This window comes from Monodelphis domestica, chromosome 3 (assembly GCF_027887165.1).
Source record: "Monodelphis domestica isolate mMonDom1 chromosome 3, mMonDom1.pri, whole genome shotgun sequence".
Taxonomy (NCBI): Eukaryota; Metazoa; Chordata; class Mammalia; order Didelphimorphia; family Didelphidae; genus Monodelphis; species Monodelphis domestica.
In genome coordinates, this window is record NC_077229.1 from 44,749,352 (window position 1) to 44,766,514 (window position 17,163).

The 17,163-nt window shown below is 38.2% G+C and overlaps 2 protein-coding genes across 4 annotated transcripts in view; one reads left to right on the plus strand and one right to left on the minus strand.

Annotated features, from left to right (window-relative positions):
- RAD9B (RAD9 checkpoint clamp component B) overlaps positions 1-3,209 on the minus strand; it is a 44,773-nt gene extending 41,564 nt beyond the window's left edge. For 2 of the 3 annotated variants that reach the window (XM_007489847.3, XM_007489848.3), the window contains exon 1: positions 3,010-3,186. In XM_007489847.3, coding sequence (XP_007489909.1) covers positions 3,010-3,043 — 34 coding nt within the window. In that variant the 5' untranslated portion in view covers positions 3,044-3,186. Of the gene's footprint in view, positions 1-3,009 lie in introns of all 3 variants that reach the window. The other variant, XM_007489846.3, reaches the window with a different exon arrangement.
- Positions 3,210-3,252: 43 nt separating this feature from the next.
- Positions 3,253-15,808, plus strand: VPS29 (VPS29 retromer complex component). The gene is made up of 4 exons (XM_003340781.4): positions 3,253-3,381; positions 10,005-10,196; positions 13,958-14,193; positions 15,303-15,808. The coding sequence occupies exons 1-4, from the start codon at positions 3,379-3,381 to the stop codon at positions 15,418-15,420; spliced, it is 549 nt and encodes a 182-aa protein (XP_003340829.1). The 5' UTR covers positions 3,253-3,378; the 3' UTR covers positions 15,421-15,808.
- The last annotated feature ends 1,355 nt before the right edge of the window (positions 15,809-17,163 follow it).

A 17,163-nucleotide genomic window follows, 5' to 3' on the forward strand; every position in this document is an offset into this window, starting at 1 on the left:
TACCTCAACAAATTGTTCTCAGGATTAAATGAGATAGTATATGAGACAATCGAGGTACTTCAGGAGTACTTCCTAAAGTTGCTCTAGAACTTAGAGATTGGGTACTCAAAAAAGGACCATTACTTCTAAGCTCTATGGTATAGTATGTAGGTGAGTACTTCTAAAACAATAGCTTACAAGTCCCCACCAATATGCTTCCTCTTAACAATCAGTCAGCAGACACGATTAGTTCTTAGCAAAAGCAATTACTAAAAAAATAATAACAGTAGTTACAAAACTACTAATATTCCTACAAAATTTGAGTGTACTCTTCGACAAATACACTTGGCATCTTTTGGAAGAATGGACACAGTGGTTGTGGGGAATACATGCAGGAAACAGCTGTGGCCAAGACAACTCACAAATCTAGAATTACAGGAACTTGATGCCTTTTATCTCCCAGTGGAATCTTCACAAAGCTCCCCCTGGGCATAGTGTCTTTGTTGGGCAGGTTGCTCAGCTGAGTAGAATCTCCTGGCCACAGCTTAATTCTCAATTGCCAGGATTAGTTCTCTTTTAAGATTATACCTGGCTCTCTTCTTTGCTGTCAGACATCCAATCCTAGATGCTGCTTGTGGTCTCAGGAGACCACCTCTCAGTATCTGAAAGGTGTGTTTGCACTCCCTCAATTGTACCTTGAAATATGGAACTGATTCATAAACTGCTGGATAGTGTCTCTTTCTGGGCAAGGACTTCTGCCACTAGATGCCAGGATTTAAAGTCAGTTAGAATAATGGATCAATTTTGTGATTTCATCAGTATAGACAGTGCCAAGTATGATGACTCTCTCTGTTCATCTAGATAAACAACTCATTCATACCTTTTAGTTTGAAAGAGTTGCCTAGAAGCACTGAGTAGTTAAGTGACTTGCCCAAGATCACAGGGCCAGTATTTATCATAAGGAGGACTCAAATCCTTCCTTATCCCAAGGCCCAGGTTTCTATCTACTCTACTGTATTGTCTCTCCACAGGATTATAGGGTTAAAGAATGTCAGAGCTGGAAAGAACCTTAAAGGTCATGAAGGACATTTTACAGATTTTACAGAGAAGGAAAACTGTTTTTCCAAAGAAACATGAGCTAGAAGCAAGGCCAGATTTCAAACTCAATCAGGTCATCATAGACCATTACAACATAAAGGTTCTTTAAATATCATGTAGTCCAATCCTTTCATTTAATAAAGGGGGAACCAACATAGAGAAAGCAACTTTCCCAGGAACACTAATAACAGCTAATAAACATAGGATTTGAACTCAGTTCCTCTGGTTCAAAAATAATTGCTTTTTATAATTGGAAGAGACCTTAGATATTGTGGAGGTTCATTTACAGATCAGAAAAACAAGGGGACTTGCCCTCAGGATTATAAAGAGATAGTTATTTGTCCAAGGTCACTATAAATGACTGATCTGGGATTCTAACCTAGATGTTATTTTCTATTCACACAGATAACATAGTATAGCAGCAAGAGTGCTAATGGCAAGGAGAATTGGGTTTGAATCCCATATCACAGATTTATTGGCTGTGTGACCCTAAGCAATCCACTCACCTTTCAAGAGTTTCAATTTCCTCATCTGTCCTATTGGGATAATAATACTAGTAATGCTTCAAAAAGGTTGCTGGGAGGCTCAGAAGAGAAAATGCAATTAAAAAAAAAACACCTTACTTTCTGTCTTAGTATTAATTCAAAGCAGAAGAGTGGCAATGGGTCACACAGCTAAGATATGAATGAGGTCACATTTGAACCCAGATCCTGACTCAAAGTCTGGTACTCTATCCACTATTTTACCTAGCTGTCCCCAAAAATATGGTGTCTTCTAACACCATATTCACTGAAAAGTACCTGTATGCTTCCATCCAGAGGCACTGCTGGTTAATCCACAAAGAAGATACTCTATCTCTTTCTTGACTTGACATTCTTAGGCTTCTCTCTGCTCCACTTTAACTATTGAACTCCCGGGCTTCCTTTAAGTCCCAGCTAAAATCCACCTTGTACTGTAAGCCTTTCCCAAACCCTCTTAACTCTGGTGCCTTCTATCAGTTCTTCTTTATCCTATATATAGTTTGCTTTATATGTGTACACACACGCACACACACACATATTTGTTTACATATTTCTCTCCCATCTGATTATGAGATCCTTGAGAGCAGAGACTGTCTTTTGCTTCATTTTGTATTCACAACACTTGGTACAGTGCCTGGTACATACTAGGCACTTAAATAAATATTGATCAACTGATGGAAATAATAGTTATTATTAGTTCTCAAGAATTCACAGTACTGATAGCAAAGGAAGGATACAAACACAGGATCATAAACAAACCAAGTCATAAATAAAGAGGATTTGCACTTCCCCTCATTTTACAAAGAGGGAAAGTGAGCCTCATTAAAAAAGGAAGCCACTTACCCAAGGTCATAGAGGTCATAGGTGGGTAGTAGATCTAGGATTTGAATCTAGATCCTCTGATTCCCAATCCACTACTCTTTAGAGCTAGAAAGAAGCTTATATGGAACAGTTAAGTGGCTCAGTGGATAGAGAGCCAGGCCTGGAGATGAAAGGTCCTGGGTTCAAATGTGGCCTCAGACACTTCCTGGTTGTGTGACCCTGGACAAGTACCTTAACTCCAATTGCCTATCCCTTGCCCTTTTGTCTTAGAGCTATTACTAAGACATAAAATAATATAGGAAGGAAGGAAGGAAGGAAGGAAGGAAGGAAGGAAGGAAGGAAGGAAGGAAGGAAGGAAGGAAGGAAGGAAGGAAGGAAGGAAGGAAGGAAGGAAGGAAGGAGGGAGGGAGGGAGGGAGGGAGGGAGGGAAGGAAGGAAGGAAGGAAGGAAGGAAGGAAGGAAGGAAGGAAGGGGGAGCTCATGGGTCATAGAATCCAAACCACCCATTCTACAGATGAGGCAACTGGGGCCCAGACAGATTAGGCTGAATCCTCCCGAGCTCAGTAGAGAGGTGGGATGGAGGCTGTACCTTTCACGTGGTGACCATCCATCTCACATTTCATCTTCTCCAAGTTGGGTGGGGGCTCCCTACTGCGAATACCAGAGTCCAGTCCTCCCCTCAAAAGACGACGACGACCACGACCATGATCCCTTGCGCGTGCTCAGAAGCACCCTGCTGTTTCCCGCTCTTTCCGCCCCTGAACTTCCGGCCTCCTTTTTCCATGCGCGTCGCCGTTTCGCTTACTGATGAGGAGAGACCTCTACGGGCCTCCGTCGCCACCTTGATGCTGGGGCCTGTTTTTATTGGTTAAGTTTGATGTGGGCGGGTTCCTCGGGAAGCTGAGGAAGGAGGCGGTGGCGGTGGCTGTTTCTGTGGCGGAGCGGGGCCGGTGACAGGATGGTGAGACCGGCGGCTCACGGAAAAGGCCCCAGCGAGGGGGGAGACAGGAAAAGGGGGGGAGGCTGAGGGAGGAAAGGCCCTATCTGGGAGGGAGTGGAAGAGGACGGAGGCCCCGGCCCCGGTTCCGGCCGTGTCAGGCCCGGGGGCCCGTGCGGCGTGGCCCCAGAAAGTGCAAGATTGTCCCCCTGCACGGCCCTCCCTTCCTCCGGTCTGCTGCCTCTCTCGAGTCACTGGACCAGCGCCCCTGTCCCAGGCTAAAGGGTCACTTGCTGGCCCGGGAGCCGGACTCCCGGGTCCGCTGGATCACATGACTACTCACCTACCCGGAGGCACTTCTCCCTCCTGGGGCCTTATCTGTAAAGGGAACCGGCTGGGGAAGGGGGCATACTCGGCGGTTTCTAGTGTTTCTTCCTTCGGTGACGGCCTCCAAGTCTCAGAGATCTGGACTCTTCCCTCCGTGACGGCCGCAGAGCCCCTTCCCTTCTTTGAGGCTTCAGTTTTCCTCCCCAGTTGACTGAGAACAGGGGACGTTAGCGGTCATTCAGCCCAATCCCCTTTATTCTCCAGAAGAGAAAAATGAGAAGTGGAAGAACTGAGATTCGAACCCCAATTCTCTTTGATTCTAAATCCAGCATTTTAAACTCAGCTTGCCCCTTCTGCATCTAAAATTTTCTGGGGAATTAAAGGCCTTTGGGGGGAAGGACTTCAAACCCTGCATCTCCCTCGCCCCAAAAGTCAGCTTTGTTCCAGGCATAAACGCCCCTCACCTTTGTCCCCTTGAAGCCTCCAAGATTTCTTGGATGGCCGAGTATTAAGTAGAAATCTAATTGCCCTGTTCCAGTTTTCCATCTGGGCCTAAAATTCTTTGAAGAAAGGTACTATAATAGAGTAGAAGGAGTACTAGATTTGTAGAAAACCTGGGCTCTTACGGTAAATGCTACTGAGTAACTTTGGGCAAGTTCCCTTCCCTAGCTATCAGTTTGCTCACCTGAGAAAGGGATTTAGGACAGATCAGGGGTCCTTAAAATTCCTTGTAAACTCCTTTGTCTGGTGAAACCTGTGGACCCTTTCTGAGAATTATATTTTGTATTTAAAACATATAGGATAACAAAGGAAACAAATTATATAGAAATTCCATTTACAATTTAAAAAACAAACAGGGTGGGGCAACTAGATGGAGAGCACTAGGCCTCAAAACTGGAGGTTGGATTCAGACTCTTCCTAGAGCTATGACCCTGGGCAAGTCATTTAACCCGAATTGTTCTTCTGCCTAAGAATTGAAGAGTTTTTTTTTTTTAAAAGAAAGATCCTAGAGTAGTTGACTTGTAAAATTAATTCTATTTTTAAATCCTCTGATTATTGGGGGTAAATCCACTTTTCCATTAATACATGCTTCTTCTATTAGAATCGCAAAAGTTTTAAGCAGGTAAATTTAAACTCTGAACTTCCTAAATCAGTGGTTCATTACTTTAGGTCCACAGACCACCAAGTGGTCTCTGGATAAAGTTCAAGGGTCCATTAAATTGAATGGGAAGAAAACTTCATTTGCATTTGCTTCTAACTCCAATTTAGCATTTCCTTCAAATATTTAAAACATTATTCTGTGAAGGGGTTCATAGGCTTTACTAGTTTGCCCAAAGTTAAATCCATGGCACAAAAAAGTTAAGACTTGTCTTAAATTGATATTAATAATATTTGACAACTATATACCACTTTAAGATTTTCAAAGAGTTTCATGTATTCATTTGATTGGAAGTTTTAAGTACTTGGAGGTATTTTTAGGGTCTTTTAGAACAATCTGAATATCTTTTTTTTATTTGTATCAGTATGTAGTTAAATTGTATCCTACACATGCGCAGAGTTGTACACAATCTACCATGCTTTCTTTTTTCTGTTTTGTTTTGGGTAGTTTGAGTGTGGAATTGGCTGACAAAGTTTTAAACTCAGATTTTATAAGTGGATCTTTATTCTGGTTTTGGTTATTATCTCCAGATTGAACTGCTTCTAAATTGCTTCCCTGTGCCTATTATCCTTAAAATCGCATATCCTTTTTGGACCATCATTTCCTCTCTGATGCAGAAATAAAAATAACATTGCACAAGAATCTACCACCTAGGGAAAATCAAAATCTTGTGTATATATGTAACTTTGGAACTCCTGTTAACTTATTCACCAACACTTTTATGTTTTAAAGCTCCTCATTTCCGATGGAAGATTGGAAAATTCAATAACCTCATACATACTTGGTATAGAATATTAGCATTTCTGTGGGACGGTTTATGTGGGGAAGTTTCAACTTAGCTGACAAATTTGCTGCTTTTGTCGTATGATCTTCCACATCTATCTCCTCCTCTATCAAGAAAGGAGGAAATTATTTTATTTATGTCTTTTTATCTCCAATAACATAGAGTAATTTGAACAAATTAAATGCTTAATGAATGTTTTGGGGTCCTATTAGATGCAAAGGCAAATCTGACCTTAGACACTTCTAGTTCTATGACCCTGACCAAATCACTTAGCCCCAATTGCCTAGCCTTTACCTCCCTTTTGCCTTAGAACCAATACTAAGTATCAATTCTAAGAAAAGGTAAGTGTTTAAAAAAATTCAAAAGGTATTTAGCTGTTCTGGTCTTAGAGGAATAAAGATTGGACCTATGATTTCTTGTGGTTTATGGAATTTGTGATTTATGAATCTATGGTTTAGGGAATTCTTAGATAAGAAAACTCCCTTTACCAGTCCAGATCAGCTGCTGCTTTACAACATATAATAAAAGAGACTTGCCTGGAGCAGCAGTTCTCAAAGAGTGATTTGAGGACCATCAGAGTCCCCAGGGTCAAAACTATTTTCATCATAATACCAAGACCTTATTTTCTTATTAAAAGAATCTTCCCTGTTCTAACTTACATATATCTGTGAGGCAAGATTTTCTTTATACTAAAATGAAAACAACGTATTGTAATAATGCAGAGCAGATGTAATTTCTGTCATCTATTAAGTCAGACAATAAAGTGATTTAGAAAAATATTTAAAACAATGCCACTCTTCTAGCTATTTTTTTTTCTTTTTCATAAAAAATGGTATTTATGTTCATATGTAATGGCTTTTATTTTAGTACTGGTATTTAATGAATCAACATTTTAAAATTTTATCTGTTTTAATTTCTAATATAAATATCATTAGGCACAACTCATGTAAACAAAAGCTCTGTGGGGTCCTTAATAATTTTTGTGAGTTTAAAGGGGTCCTGAGGAAAAAAAAAACTTTGAGAACTGCTGACCTAGAGTACTTAGTTTATGTGATAACCAGTATGTGGCAAAATACTGGACTTAATCCAAATCCTCCTGGTTTGGGGACTAGTGACTATTCCAATATATACTATCTTTTACCATAATATGCATAATAAGTAGTAAAGTTCTGACCCCAGTATGATTTGGCACCTATTGGATATACTGTTAGTTATATAATTAGTACATTTTAGACACATCTTTGATTACTTAGCTCAATATGAATCTAGAAACACAAGCTCCAGTTATGTGACTATTGTTTGGAATGTCTCCAAATTTGCTACCTCAGATTCTATATTGAACTGAAAGCCAAAGAAATAAATCTGGAACACAGATCTAGGGGAATCGTTGAGGGAAAAAAGGCCAGAATGTTGGCAAGAATTTGTAGCATAGTCTTAAAAAGGAAAAATAACCCCCAAACTAGATTAATAAGATTAAATGGTTTCTTTTGGTATCATTTTGAGCACTGGGTGAGCAAAGCTGATTTTTTTTAACATTTTCCTTCATAACACTCAGAATTCATTAACAATTTGCATATTTATTTCGCTAAAGGTTTTTAAATTTTATTTTCTTTTGCTTTCTTTTGTTTAACATTGGTCACGTTTCACCCTTTTTTCCATCCCCCTGTCTGCAATCAACTTCTTCATTCCAATAAGGCTGGGCACAGAGTAAGTTTCTTCTTGTAGCTCCTACTAACATTGGTGGTGGGTGACTGACTCAAAACTCTTAGAACATCTTAATGAGGTACCCATTTCTGAACTTTTACTGTTGATATGTTGTTCTTGGGTTTCTCACTCTTTATCTGTCAGAGAGAGGTAACTGACTAAATTCTGACACCTTAACTAATTGGGTTGTAGACTATCATTAGATTTAACTTCTGTTTTAAACTTTAAATTTTAACTTCTATTTTACAATACACTAGACTCTTGCTATAATGTGACTTGCTGAAGTCTGAAATGAGAACTAAGGTGAAAATCATTCATGGGCACAAAGTAGAAGAAATGCACATTATAACATTGTTTCACCTGCTCTGTAGTATCCCAATAGCATCGATTTAGAGGATACTGTTATAACAAGATTCCAGTGTACTTCCCCACTACTTTGGGTTCATCTTTTTGTGTGATGATGGCACACATATTTCCATATTTTTAATCCTTTATTCTGGTCCAAGTATGCATAACCTTGAGGATAATCCATTGCATTTTATAGCAGATACTAGTCCATTGAGATAATTAATAAGGAAATTATCATGAAGACAGCACTATTTTCAGATTCTTTAAGGTAAATAGTCCATTCTTACCTAAATATATTTTGGACTGTTATTAGAGCATAACCTTTGGAAGAGTCTAGGTGTCTTTTTAGTACATTTATTTTTAATTAATTTATTTATTTTTGCCATTTTTAAAATGCCAATGGCCTACATTATCTCCCTATTTCAATCCCAACCTGAAGGAGCCTACTATCCTCTAAGGTGAAGATGATTTGGTCCCCAGATGCCTCTCTTCCTTTTAGAGAGAGCAGAAGTATGCAAGTGATTGTTAGCCATTTATGAACTGATTAAGGCAGTTGAGTTATTACAACAACCAAAAGAACGTTACTTCTCTTTTTCAAAAAGAAGCTTACTTAACAAAAATATAATGGCATGGAAATTTTGTCAACCCCTGTCACTCCCATGTTCTGGTAACAGTTCATTTTGCTTTGCAGCCATTTTGATTTTTGTTGCATAATGAAATCCAGCTGCTTTCAGTGATCATTTTACTTTGGCTGAATAACTGATTTACAAAGTCTGTAGTGACAAAAATGTTGCTCACACATTACTACTGGTAATTTATTCTATGTTGAAAAGTTTAATGTTTCTTCTAACAGCTCTTAAAAATTAATTCAAAAGTTATCCTTTCCAGAAATAGTTACATAAAAGGCTATGTATATAGCGACATCTATGCACAAATACATATACATACATGCATGCATAGATATAATTTTTTTTAAAGTTAGGTTGTGTGAGGGTGGGACAGTTGATTTCTTTGGGCCTACCTGAATAAATTAATTTCATGGTCCTCATGGAAAACACATAACCTTTCTCAAAGACCTTTTTGACAGTATTTCATGAAGGGATAAAAGAAAATAAAAATGCTTTGTGTGCAGAACCTTTGGAAAACCAAAATAAAATTGCATGACTCTTACTATATGGTGATTATTTTCTTGCTTTTTAATATTATAACAGCAGAACTTTTCTTGTTATGCTAACTGAAGCTATGTTGTAATTATAATCAGGTCCTGTAAATTAATAGCTCAACAAAAAGAAAGTGGTTAACAGTTAAAGGCTAGTGTGCTTGAAAGATTGTGGAAATTTCATTTAGGGATTACAACTGAGATAAATAGACAGATAAAACAGATGAGAAGGAAAATGAAAAACATAGGGGGATATGACATAAAGTTTAGGGTCAGCCAAATAACACAGTGGATAGAGCACCAGGCCTGGAGTCAGGAGGACCTGGGTTCAAATTTGGATCAGATATTTCCTAGCTGTGAGACTTTGGGCAAAATGCTTAACCATGATTCCCTAGCCCTTGCCACTTTTCTGTCTTAGAATTGATACTTTACTAAGGTATGGTTTAAAAAAAAATTAAAATTAAAAGCATCTCTTTACCATTCGGATTCTTTAATAGTCCTGGTATTAACAGGTATTTTTATACTCTGAAGCATTGTCAATAGAATAAGATGATGAATAATCTTTTGTCACCTTTTTCAAGGAGTTAAATCAATTAGAGAAGCTTCTAGCATTTTATTAATCTACTCTCACTTGTGCTACCTTTAAGTCCTTTTGTAAATGAGGCTATATTATGTGAGTGGTACATTTTCATGAATTATTTTCCATTTTTCTTTTGTGGCCACCCAAATATGACCATTATGTCTTGCCAGCTTCCTTATAAATTCAGGCTTTCAAAAAGTACCTAATTCCACAGCGACTAAGAATGAATTTTCATCTGCAGATTAATATAGAGCTTTTTAAATGGAGCAGTTCAAAATTGCTCATTTGTTCACTCACTGTATGTGGAATGTTCACATACATTGTATGTACACATCTACTGGGGTCCAAAGCAAAACCAGCTTATTTTGGAGCCAAGGAGGAGCAATGAATTTCTCTTAATGATCACTTTGTATTGAGTAAGACTGATTTCTTTTGTCTGTTGAATTCTTGAATCTTTTTTGTTGCATTTCATTTGTAGGAGAATTAAGGGGAAAGAATATAGAATTATGCATTACTATCTGTTAACTTTTGTTTTACCTCATATAACATTTAATATGTGTTATTTCACACCCTGACACCTAATAAGTTGGTGTTAGTATTAGGAGACCTGCATATCCCCCACCGATGCAACAGTCTGCCAGCTAAATTCAAAAAACTGCTGGTGCCTGGAAAAATTCAGCACATCCTCTGCACTGGAAATCTTTGCACCAAAGAAAGTTATGACTATCTCAAGACTCTAGCTGGAGATGTCCACATTGTTAGAGGAGACTTTGATGAGGTGATGTATTTTTATGATTTCTTTTTATTTGGGTTTTTGGACATAATATTGACTAAACTATTTTTAATCATTGCTGAGTAAAATGGTTTTGCTCTTATTTTATTTGAATTTACTGTTATTTCAAATGTATCTAAATCAGATGGTTCAGCCAGAGAGCCAGAAGAAAGGGCAGAACTCAAGAGTCTCGGGTTCTAGCCATAGCCGTTTTTTGGAGCAGCTGTGTAACCTTTGGCAAATGAAACACTTGTGTTAGAAAATCTAGATGGTTTCTTCTGGCACTTAAGTTTTATGATTCTGATTTGAATATTTCAGGTTTCTTGGAATTGCTAATAATCCATGCATATATTTTTCCCATATATAACTAAATTGGTGGCATGAGTAACATAATTTATTTGTATTAGGGAAAAGTGCTAGGTGTGACTAATGAGGACAACAGTGAACAGCAGTAATGCATGCTAAAGGAAAAGTGGCAGGCTGTAGAAGTGAAAATGTAAGTCTTCACTCCCATCTCTGTGCCATATGCAAATTGGATAGGCATGCAAACCATATCTTTGTGTAAGAAAAATGTTAAACAGAATTGGACCAGGAGGCATTCCACTGAAGACCTGTCTAGTCGGGTATTGAATCTTTTAAAAAAAAAAAAAACCCTTAACTCTTAGAATCAGTACTATGAATCTGTTCCAAGGCAGAAGAACAGTAAGAGAAGAGCTAAGCAATGAAGGTGTCTAGAGTCACACAGCTAGAAGTATCTGAGGTCAAATTTGAACCCAGGACCTCCTATCTCTAGACTGTAGGCACTTAGCTGCTCCAGGTATTGAACTCCTTTGAATCTGGTTATTCAACCAGTTTTGAATAATTCTCATTATACTATCATCTAGTTTACAGTTCTTCATCTTTTCTACATGATTCTTTATAATCTGTGTAGCCTCATCTAAGTATTCACTAATAACTGATAATACATGCCACTCTTTTTCCCAAGAATTAAAGTGAAGCACATTGGCCTATGGTTCTCTCTGTCCATTTTCTACCCCCTTTTTTTTTTTAAATTGGGACTTTTATCCTTTGTACCTTTGGAACATTTTTATCCCTCCTATACATACTGTTGTCTTCCAGATATTTGTGATAGTCTTTCAGCAACCCCATCTGCCAGTTCTTTTAGTATGTTGTAGGCTAGGCCTGCCTGGGGGCTGGTCCCTGTAGAGCTGTGATGGAGAGCCTATGCCAAAGAAGGCACACACAGTGCTTTCAGTGGAGTTGCTCCCTTCCCCCTCTCCACCATGCCTGCCGACATTTTTTCACATCCCCCACCCCTCCGCCCCGCAGCCCAATGGGAGCTTACAGCGGGCAAGGTGGGCAGCTCACCAGAGACAGAGATGGAGGGGAGCAGAGTACTTGAGCTACTCCCCTTCCCTCTCCTCGCACCTGAGGACATTTTTCACTTCACCCACACCTGTGACCAGCAGCCCAATGGGAGCACTTCCTCCCCGTGTGGGGTAAGGGGTGAGGGGAGGGGCGGCATGCCTTGGCACTGGGTAGTGTGGGAAGCACATCACATGGTTTCTAAAAGATTCTTCATCACTGCTATATAGTTTGGGTCTGTAACTGGAACAAAATGAGACCCTTAAAATCAATCTAATTATTAACAAAAGAAGGTTTACTTGGCCCTAACAAACAAACAAAAAAGATAATCAGAGCCGAGCAAAGATCATTATCTAGGATATATTTTTGATTCAGTTGAGTACATCCAGGCTACTGATCTCTGGTCACAAACTAGAGTAAATAGCTCTAATCCCTTCTCCCTTAGCTGTTTTATATCCAGACAACCAAGAAGCTATATCAGTGGCCGCAGTTTTAGTCCCCTGAGCCAATTAAATATTAAAGCAATTTCAGTACTTTTAAGAAAAAAACTGACCTCATTTATATGAGGGAAGGGAAGAGGGTATTAGGATATTGTTCCCAATGCACTGATGAATATGTAATTCATGTGAGCCAAATGACTAAAATGCATCACCAAAGGTTACTTGAGTGCTCTTTATTATCCCCATGCTTATATTGACTATCAATTCCCTATTAACTATTTTTGTTGTATTTTTTTCCCAAGCCAAAAATCTTCCCTGGCAGAAGAAAAAAAAAACAGAAGCAAAATGGGAATTTAGCTACTCCCTGTTCTTATAATCATCCCATTCACTTCAAACAGTTGTCCTCTCCTTTTGGGGATACTTTTCTTTTCAGCCTGCCTCCCCCTCTGGCTTTTTTTTTTTTTGCCTTCCATCTTAGAGTTAATACTTGGTATCAGTTCCAAGGCAGAAGGGCAGTAAGGGCTAGGCAAGTGGAGTTAAGTGACTTGCCCAGGGTCACATAGCTGGGAAATATCAGAGGTCAAATTTGAACCCAGGTTTCCCTCTCTAGGCCTGACTCTATCCACTGAGTCACCTAGCTTCCCCTACTCCCAGCCCCCAGGTGGCTTTTAAAAATCCTGTTTCTTTCCTGGATTTTTGCCAACCTTACCTCATTTTGAGTTTTAGCATCCCATGTTCTCAGAGAACCAGGCTATACTTTTTTTAATCAGCTTGTTAGCTTCTCTTGCTTACATATTCTGTATGGAATTTTTTTTTTAATTTAGGTTAGTTAGTGAGCTCTTTATGCAACTATATCAGTCTCTTAAGAAAACTCATTTTTATTCTTCATCAGAATTTTTTCCTTCATGCCTTCAGAATCTCATTCTGGACAGTTTCAGAACTCTCATGAGTATTGATCTCCCTTGTAGAAAGATAGTCCCTGAAATATTATATGAACCCTTTTGAAATCTAGCACATGCAAACTATGCCGAGCTTCCCTCTTCTGTAAAACAAACTCCAGGAGACATTGCTTTCTACCTTGAGGCTTTCAATCATTTCCATCCTAGCAACCAATTCCTCCCTGTTAGTGAGAATCAGATCTAGAACAGAATTCTTTCTTCCTGGTTCCTTTATCTTTTGAAGAATTGAATTTTCATTAAGGTAAGTCAGGCAGACAGCTCCAACAGATCTCTGAATACTTGAAGTTCACCATAAGTACTGTATCTGGCCTCTCTGCCAGACCTGTGATGTTTCCTGGACTCACTCCATTGATCTGCCTCAATTTTCTCACTTGAGTATAAGTTCTTAACATACAATGCTACGCCATCCACAAGGCCTCCCTTTTTTACCTGCCTTGTTTCTTTTGAGTAAAGAGTGCCTATTTAGAGGCAAAGCTTGATGAGTCTTATCCCAGCGAGTTTCTGATAACCTACCTATAAGATTACATTTGCCTTGAAATGAGCTTAATAGAGAAAAAGACAATATGACATTCAAATTTACTTTTCTAAATGATTTGTCAACACTTCTGAGGTTTTTTCTTGGGGATATCCAGTTTTATAGATGAATTTCCATTAGCAAGCATTAACAAGTCTACTTTATAACGGGCAGTATATGGAAAATAAATCTACAAATATAAGACACGGTACTGTCAATTTACTGAAAAATGTGAAGCTAGTGGCCATAGCTCCAGTCCTGGAGTCAGGAGGCCCTGGATTCAAATGTGACCTCAAATACTTCCTAGCTGTGAGACCCTGGGAAGTCAGTTAATTCAAATTGCCTAGCCCTTACTGCTCTTCTGCTTTAGAATTGATACTAAGAAGGTAAGGGTTTTAAAAAAGAAGAAAGGTTGTTTTGGAGAAGGTTTTTGAAATGTCATTACTTCTAAAATTCATGTGCATTCTGTATGTCTGTTTCCTCTTTTAGAATCTGAATTATCCAGAACAGAAGGTTGTGACTGTTGGGCAGTTCAAAATTGGTTTGATCCATGGACATCAAGTTATTCCATGGGGCGATATGGCCAGCTTAGCATTGCTGCAAAGACAGTTTGATGTGGACATTCTCATTTCAGGACACACACACAAATTTGAGGCCTTTGAACATGAAAATAAGTTCTACATTAATCCAGGATCTGCCACTGGAGCCTATAATGCTCTGGAAACGTGAGTCGTAATGTTACTTTTGATTTGCATTAAGCTGAAACACAGTAGAAGAAAAAAATATTAACAACTAATCCTTTGTTTAGAAACTTAACTTTTCCTTTTTACAAACTGAATTTTAAATAAACTTTTATTGCTATTTTTTGTTTTATATCATCAGAATTTCACCTAGTATCAATCTTTCCAGTACCCCTTCCCATCCTAGTAAATTATCTCATGTAATAAATACTATATTTAATGAGGAGAAAAATACCAACAAAACTGATCAATACATAGGGGAAAAAATCTAAAAATTATGCATTGTACTGTACTCATAGATCTCCCCTCTCTGCAAAGGAATAAGGTGGAAGTGTTGTCTTATATCCCTTCTTTAGGGCCATTCTTTTTTTTTATAATTTTACAACATCCACTTTGTGACTCTTGATATTCATTACATTGTTGTAGTCATTGTATATCTTATTTACTTGAATTTCCTTACCTCAGTCTGCATCAAAGGCTTATATTCCCTACTTCTTGTATTCATTACCTCTTTAATAGTCCGTTACATTCATATGCCACAATTTGTTTAGCTATTCCCCAATTAACGGACATCCACTTTGCCTCTAATTCTTTGCTATCATAAAAAGTGCTCTCAAATATTTTGGTATATATGGGGACTTCCTTCATATCAGTGACCTCCTTGGAGTATATGCTTAGTAGTAGAATCACTGGGTCAAAAGGTATGGGCATTTGAATCAGTTTATTTGTAGAATTCCGATTGCTATGTTGATTCTCAGCTACACCAACAATATATTAGTGTGTCTGTCTTTCTACAGCCTCCCCAACATCTCTGCAAATTTGGGGGGAGGGGGACAAGACAAAACTTCAGCATTGTTTTGATTTTCACTTCTCTTATTAGTGGCATGGAGCATTCTTTGATTTATTGGTTAATAGTATACAGGTCTTCTGAGAATTGTTTGTACCTATCCTACAGCTGATTACCTTCTGAACTTGAGGATTTGCAACCAGATTTAGCCCTGAATATTATTTCTAAATTGTTAGCTTGACAATAAGTTTATAGTAATTATTGTCACTTAAATACAAAGCATTAATAATTTTTTTTTCCTTTCCAGAAATATCATTCCTTCATTTGTACTGATGGATATCCAAGCTTCTACAGTTGTCACTTATGTGTATCAGCTAATTGGAGATGATGTGAAAGTAGAACGAATTGAATATAAAAAATCCTAAAACTAGGCTATCTTGGTGATCTTTTTTGTTCCATTCCTTTGTTCGAATCAAGTAATTAAGCATTCAGAAGCCACAAAGTTGTGACATTTTTAAAGTATTATGCATTAAAAACTAAAATTTTACTTGATGATACATACTTTGCTGCAAGCTTATTGTAAACTATATGAATGTATTTAGTTTATAGGACATGATTTCCAAGGAATTAACTTGTTACCACATGGCAAATGGATATATGTTAAAAAAAAAAAGTTTAGCTCTGTAAATATTTTCAATATTAACATTCAAGCTTTTGTTACCAACATAGTGCACGAATAGAAGAGTTGCAGACTGCCTCGTTGTATACTCTATCTTCTTCTTTATACTGTAATAAACACTTACCTTTCACTTACCCTCCTTGATAATCTGCGTTTTAATATTCAAACTTGGAAAAATGAGGGATCAAATGAGAACATGGATAGGAACTATAGGATAAAGAAATCTCTACAGTCTCTGAGAACAAAACCCATATGACAAGACTTGGGGGTGTCTCTGGATTTATCTTCCATGTATAAATATAATCTCCCTTTCATCAAGCAAAAGATGTTTTTGAAAAGTTACGGTATCAATCAAGTTTGTCAGTTAAGTCTGAAGTTATCCTCATTTTAAAATGTTGATTCCCCAACAGCTTAGCTTTTTCAAGGAATTAATAATTTGTAGAAAGCACTGCAGCATCCTCGAGAAGTTCGTACTTAAGGACATCTGAGCCATTTTTAGTGAAAGCATTGCCTTCTGTTTAATGGGTTTGTATATAAGGACTTTTCTTGAAGTACCATACATTTCCATGTTAAAGGTATACATTAAGTGGCCGTGTAATTATCTCCACTGTTGATCCATTCATCTTAGTGTAAACCTCAAAATTTCTTAGACTTATAAATGTTATAAATGTTATAAATGTTGGAAATTTCACCATTGGGAAATTTCATACTTGATAGTGGGTCTTGGCTATTGGAATGTGAACCCCATTGGCATGGGAGGTTCCTCCTCCTCCCTTCTTAAGATTACTTTAGGACAGAAACCTTTTGCTGAACAATGGAAAGGACTTTGACCTATGCTTAAGCATAGAACAGGAATTTCTTTGAGTCATGATTGATTTTAGAATTGATACAATGGAGATACTTGGAATCAATCTCCACCCTACTCAGTCCTAACAGGATTGAGGAAGGGCTGCAGCATAGATCAAAATTTAATTATTCCAATCTCTACCCTACTCAGGTTAACAGGATTTAGGAAGGGCTGTAGCAAAGGATCAAAGATTTAATTATTTGAAAATATGACCTTCAACAGACATGTGCAAAGCCAGAGACCTCTGGGCGGTCCTGGGTTAAGCTAGAGCCTCCATTGGCACAGGGAAATTGATGGACAGTGATTGGTAGATGTGAGAACTGAGGGGAGGGAACTTGGATGGTTTCCTTAAAGATAGAGGGCTCTGAAGACTCAGGGGGGTGGTTGAGGAGTTTGTCGGAGTGGTTGGAGTGTGCTCTGAGAAGCTTGCTCTGAAGGAAAATGAAGGTGGGGGCCTCTGAGACTGTTTCTCCATTTTGGTCATGTGAGTAACAGGGACTGATCTCTTTTCTTTGCCCCAGCTATCTAAGGGCTTGGGCCTTTTGGCCCAGCCTAAACAGAAGGGGTATTTAAGCCCTATTCCCTTCTCTCCCTTTTCTCTCTCTCTATCTCTAATTCCTTTCTTCCTCCTGTTGTAATTAA

Bases quoted from the DNA above. Each gene is read 5' to 3' on its own strand.
- VPS29 (XM_003340781.4), top strand. The intron at 10,197-13,957 runs GTGATGTATTTT...TTCCTCTTTTAG, and splicing joins TTAGAGGAGACTTTGATGAG to AATCTGAATTATCCAGAACA. The intron at 14,194-15,302 runs GTGAGTCGTAAT...TTTCCTTTCCAG, and splicing joins GCCTATAATGCTCTGGAAAC to AAATATCATTCCTTCATTTG.